A 5,126-nucleotide genomic window follows, 5' to 3' on the forward strand; every position below is an offset into this window, starting at 1 on the left:
AGCAGGAGGAAAAGAGATTCATTGGGGAGGAGTAATTTGGCTGACTGCCAGGGTGATTAACATCCAGAAACAAATCTGCCCCCTGTCTCCATATCGGTCTGCCTGTAATTCCCTCCTTATTCCATCTCTTACCACTCCCTGGCCCTCTCTGTCCTTACTTCCTTCCTAATTATATGCATTATAATGACTAAGAGCCGCTAACGTCTCCAAATGGTCTATATGTCTCTTACTGTATGTGTGTTATATATAGAGACAAAATGACTTGAGTGTTTCTCTCACACTGCCTCTGTGGTATATAAATTCTGTCAGCAAAGGCAGTTATACTGCAACAGTATGAGCTGCATTTACCCTCTAGTCCACTTCAAACTTCTAGCTGGTTTATCAATACTGATAATAACAAGCCCTACTATTATCTCTATTAAGTCTAAACAACATTCAGACGTCATGCTTGCTAATAAACTGAACCAACTCGGTTAAACTGAATAATTCGGTTTAGTCAGGTCTTGATTTGTGAAGGCACCACACACACACACCTGACTCTTTGGCCTCTGCTGCCTTCTGCAGTTTACAAGCTGTAACTACCTGTACATGCAAACTGAAGCCATTCATTCTATATACAGACTTAGCACTACAATTAACTGACATTATGAAAAAGTCACAAAGATAGCGGGCAGACACTGAACACTGAAGCTTAAGATTATTTTTTTTCTAATGCTTTGGATTTTATGTATAAGCAGTGTGGCTGCAATACCACACAGGTGTAATCCCCCTATCACGTCCATGTTGGACAATGTGTACAGTACAAAATGGCACTAATCAGGCAAACATACAGAATCAACAAACACAGTGTTAGCATGCTCTGTGTTAACATGGCCCAGATAACCCAAACCAGATGGTGCAAGCACATTAAAGCACCGTTTTGGTTCTGGATCCAGAAAATTGTGATAGGAGTAAACAAAATTCATGTTTAATTATTTATATAACAAAGAGTAGCACACAACAAAACTGGTCTCCAAAAGATGCAACACGTAGCATTTTAAAGGTCAATGAATACATGATTGTAAAATGATTATTAACAAAACGTAAACAACACAGCAGATACACCTTATAAACATATTATTTTTCCTTTGCTGTTCATCCCTTCATCTAAAACCTCTGGCACTTTGGCTCTATTTGCAGAGAGGAAGTGTGTCCTATATTAAGATTATCAGTCTAATAATTTATTTATGTTAAAATGCTACATAGCGAACCTTATAATGTTTCTGTGATTTGTTGATGTTTGCAAATTTCAACCAATGCAACAACTCCCACAGATACAAAAATCCAAAACAAACTGGGTAGAACTGTCACACAAAACAAAGCAACTGTGAAAGAAGCATAAACTGCATGCAGAAAGATCCTGAAATTCAGGAATTGTAAACATCTGAAAAAAAAAATCGATCACAAATAGACAAAGACCGTAGAAACAAACTCATGTGCCAGACTCACAGGCAAGACTACCTGGTGGTAGGCGTGGCTTTGAGAATAGAGAGAGGAGAAAGGTGGGGCTGGGACTTCGTTCGGCCTCTCTCCCTCTGGATGAGGCCATGCCTCGTCATCAAAGGGAACCTCAGGAGATTCTACCTAAGATGTACAAACAAGGCTCAGCACACACACAATGTGGCAAACTGATATGTCCAATTTGAATGGGTTTTGTGAATTGAAGTGTAGGGGGCACTGCGGTCTGGTCATTGCATAGGTCTACAGTTACTAAGACAAAGCAGAGCTAAATACACAGTACACTGTGCATGCATTGCAAAAGCCAACTCAAATATTCCAGGGTCCTTCAGTGAAGCTTGCACTGACAATCAGTAGCTATTCATTTATTTAACCCAATATATTACGAGCTATACATGTGCATGAAGGGAAAAAAGAGAAGTCTTGACAAAAAACAGTTTTTAAAAATATATGTTACATCACAGCTAAAGATGTATTGTGAGCATGGATTATTTATCAGTGATGATTTAACAAGTGTGCACTTAAGATAAGTTGCAGAGAAAGAAGGAGAAAGTGCATACAAGTACTGAATGTGTGTGTGCAAGAAAAAGAGGAAGAGGGAGAGAGAGAGAGAGAGAGAGAGAGAGAGAGAGAGAAGGGAACATGTACACGGAGAGAACAAGATGGCTGTTCCATCTGTCATACAGAAGCAAGCCAGATCCAGCACCTGTGGGCACACAAGCCATTTGGGAATGAGGCGTTCCCAAAATAGCCTGAATACACAAATACACCAATAGCGACTCACATAGTCGCTGCAGACACAGACAGCAGTTTCTCATGACAGATTTTATATACTGCAGTTGTCAGATTTGTGATGAGCACCCCCAGTGCACCTATTTGTAAAGAGTGATGATGATGATGTATATCAGGGGTAGCCAATACCAGTCCTCAACCTGCTGCTGATTACCTGGCTCAGGTGTGTTCAGTCAGTCAGAAGCTGGAAGATACCAATTCACTTTATCTTTCCTCACTCCACTTTCATCTAAGATGGTATCTTCCAGCTTCTGGTGCAGCATGGGTCAGGACATCAAGATCTCTAAGCCATGGCCATGAAGCAAGTGCAGATGAACTTCAGTGGTCATAAGTGAATTGGGTTTAAATGCAGATGACACTGAACAAAGACTACAGCCTCAAACATCTGAGCTGTATGTCTAGAGGAAACATGAGATATCTACTGTACACTGTTGCTGTGAAGTAAACAGAAATCACAGATGGAAAGCTTTACTGATGGATAAATAAAGAGACAAAAAAATAATCTCGCTATTAATAAGTGGATGGCAAAAACACCATCCATATGTACATCTCAGTCATATCAGTGAACTGTTAATTGAAGAGAGATGGGAATGTGGCATGCACCCACAAGGTGGGGCTACACACCAACATTTTTCCACCATGCTGACAAAATGAACTGTTTCAGACTGAAGCTGTCCCAGTGGACAAACTTTGAACGTGCAGTGAGTTAAAACCGAGTCGGTACAAACAAGTCACTGACATGCCAGTAATACACGCACTCCTCAGCTCTGATGGCCTTCGGTGTGCTGTCTGTCGTAACTTACTGAATACACACACACACACACACACAGAACACTTGCAGACTGCAGACCCCTCATTTTCTGGACACAAACTGTTAGAACTCCTCTGCTCTGGACGCAGTACAGAACACTGTACACCAAAGCCACAAGAGCAGTTTCTTCCCCCCGTCATCACTCCTATTAGTAGCTAATTTCTGTCTGTCTAACAGCAAACACAGTCATCGTGCAATAATTAGTAAATAGAACCGAGGCATATACTGTATTTATCTGAAAGCTCTTCTCTCTCAGTGTGTGTATATGTACATAGATTTTCTTTTCTTGTTTGAATACACATATTTTCTAGCTGCCTATAGAAGCACATTGAGAGCCACTGAACCAGAGTCAAACTCCTTATGTGTGTGTCAACATACTTGCCCAAATAAAGTTGATTCTGATTAATCACATTCCACACCCTGGATCACCTTCTTTACTGCCTTGAAATTCAGTGTAATAGTAATTCATTTTTTATGCTTACTCTGGACATTATGTGATTGGTCAACTTTTGTTAGATCCCACATACAAGACTATAGTTATAATTTACCAGTCACCAGTGAAACACAGAATACAAGGAACATGTATATAAAGTAGAGAAAAAAGTCATGCAAGTACTAATGTGCAGACAGATACAGCTCAGTCAACCAAAATAAAATGATTACCAGGCTATGCTGCATGATTATGAGTGTATGAGATGTAGAGATGTAAAAGGAAGAGAGATGACGAGGGAGGGAGCCAGACAGACACAGACTGAGTGAGGAACAGAGATACAGCAGTTATGGACCGTATTACTAAAAATGGGACAAGCATTCGACTAAATCCCTGCACAGTTCTGCAAAAGTATTCTCCTGGTACAAAAAAAGATTGTGCCTAGAAGTAAATTTAGGCCAGTATCCTTGACATAGGGGTACTTATAAAAAAAAAAAACATTTGGAAGCCATAAGGAAACAGGCACCCTTCTGACGGTCAGAACGTCAGGACCTCCAATACACAGCATTTGTCACAAGAGCTATTTTGACATATGGACTGACAGACAGACTTGTAATCTTGGCAAAAGTGATGTCAGAGTGAGCCCCATGTCACTGCGTGTGTGTGTGTGTGTGTGTGTATGTGTGTGTGTGTGTGAGAGACAGGCAGACAGTGTTACTTAACAGATATGAGGGCTTGTTTGTTGTTTGGCCAGACCCAGATCCACAGAGACAGACAGCCACACTTAGTTACCTGAGCAGGTGCAATGTGTGAGTGAGTGACGTATCCATGAACGTGTTGAATCTGAGACAGCTGCCGCTCCGCCACCTGAACCAGCTCCGCCCCCCGCAGGTCACTGTGGCGCCCGAGTGATCCATCCCTCATCCATTGTTCCCTTTCTCTCTCCATGAACCCGACACCCCCTCCCTCTCTCCTCCAGGTTCCTTCCTCCCACCCCTCCCTTCCCAGAGTTCCTCCTTCCCTCAGCTCTCTGGGTACTCCCATCGGGTACAGATGGCAGGGGTGTTGATGGAGTTTTGGGACACCTGGTGTCACCCCTTCTTCTTCTTGATACCGATACTTCTATATTGAGACGGATGGAGAAAATAAAGGGGGCGAGGAAAGGAATCCAGGTGGAAGTTAAAAGAAAATGCAAGAAAAGTAAAGGAAGAAGACAAAGAAAGGAGAACAGAGACAGGTGGGAAGAGGAGAATTAGGGAGGTGGGCAGGAAGGATTGGAGAAAAAAAGACAGAGGAGGAGGGAGGTTAGTTTAAAGACAAGTACAGAAGTAGAAAAGATTTAGCGAAGCTGGAAAAGAAGCATTAGTGCAAAACTGCATCCACCATAAAAGAGCATAGCAAGAGTATGAGTGTGTGTGCACTCCTGTTTGTGATATGTTTTTATAGTACAGTTTGTGTACTGTGTAAATGCACAAACACACACCAATAAAAATACACACATTTTGGACCTGAAAGAAAACAAAACGGCAAAACTGAAAGAGAACAGTGAGGGGAGATGAGCCCGCCTCAGGGAATAACTTTATTTCTCTCCTCATT

At 41.7% G+C, this 5,126-nt stretch overlaps 1 protein-coding gene across 3 annotated transcripts in view; it reads right to left on the reverse strand.

Moving 5' to 3' along the window:
* LOC109961757 (discs large homolog 1-like protein) overlaps positions 1-5,126 on the reverse strand; it is a 79,350-nt gene that overhangs the window by 57,731 nt on the left and 16,493 nt on the right. Inside the window, exon 1 of one of the 3 annotated variants that reach the window (XM_020602857.1) lies at positions 4,323-4,465. The exons of the other annotated variants lie outside the window; for them this stretch is intronic. Coding sequence (XP_020458513.1) covers positions 4,323-4,454 — 132 coding nt within the window. The 5' untranslated portion in view covers positions 4,455-4,465. Of the gene's footprint in view, positions 1-4,322; positions 4,466-5,126 lie in introns of those variants that run through there. 3 annotated transcript variants of the gene reach the window in all.

This window comes from Monopterus albus, unplaced genomic scaffold (assembly GCF_001952655.1).
Source record: "Monopterus albus unplaced genomic scaffold, M_albus_1.0 scaffold58.1, whole genome shotgun sequence".
Lineage (NCBI taxonomy): Eukaryota > Metazoa > Chordata > Actinopteri > Synbranchiformes > Synbranchidae > Monopterus > Monopterus albus.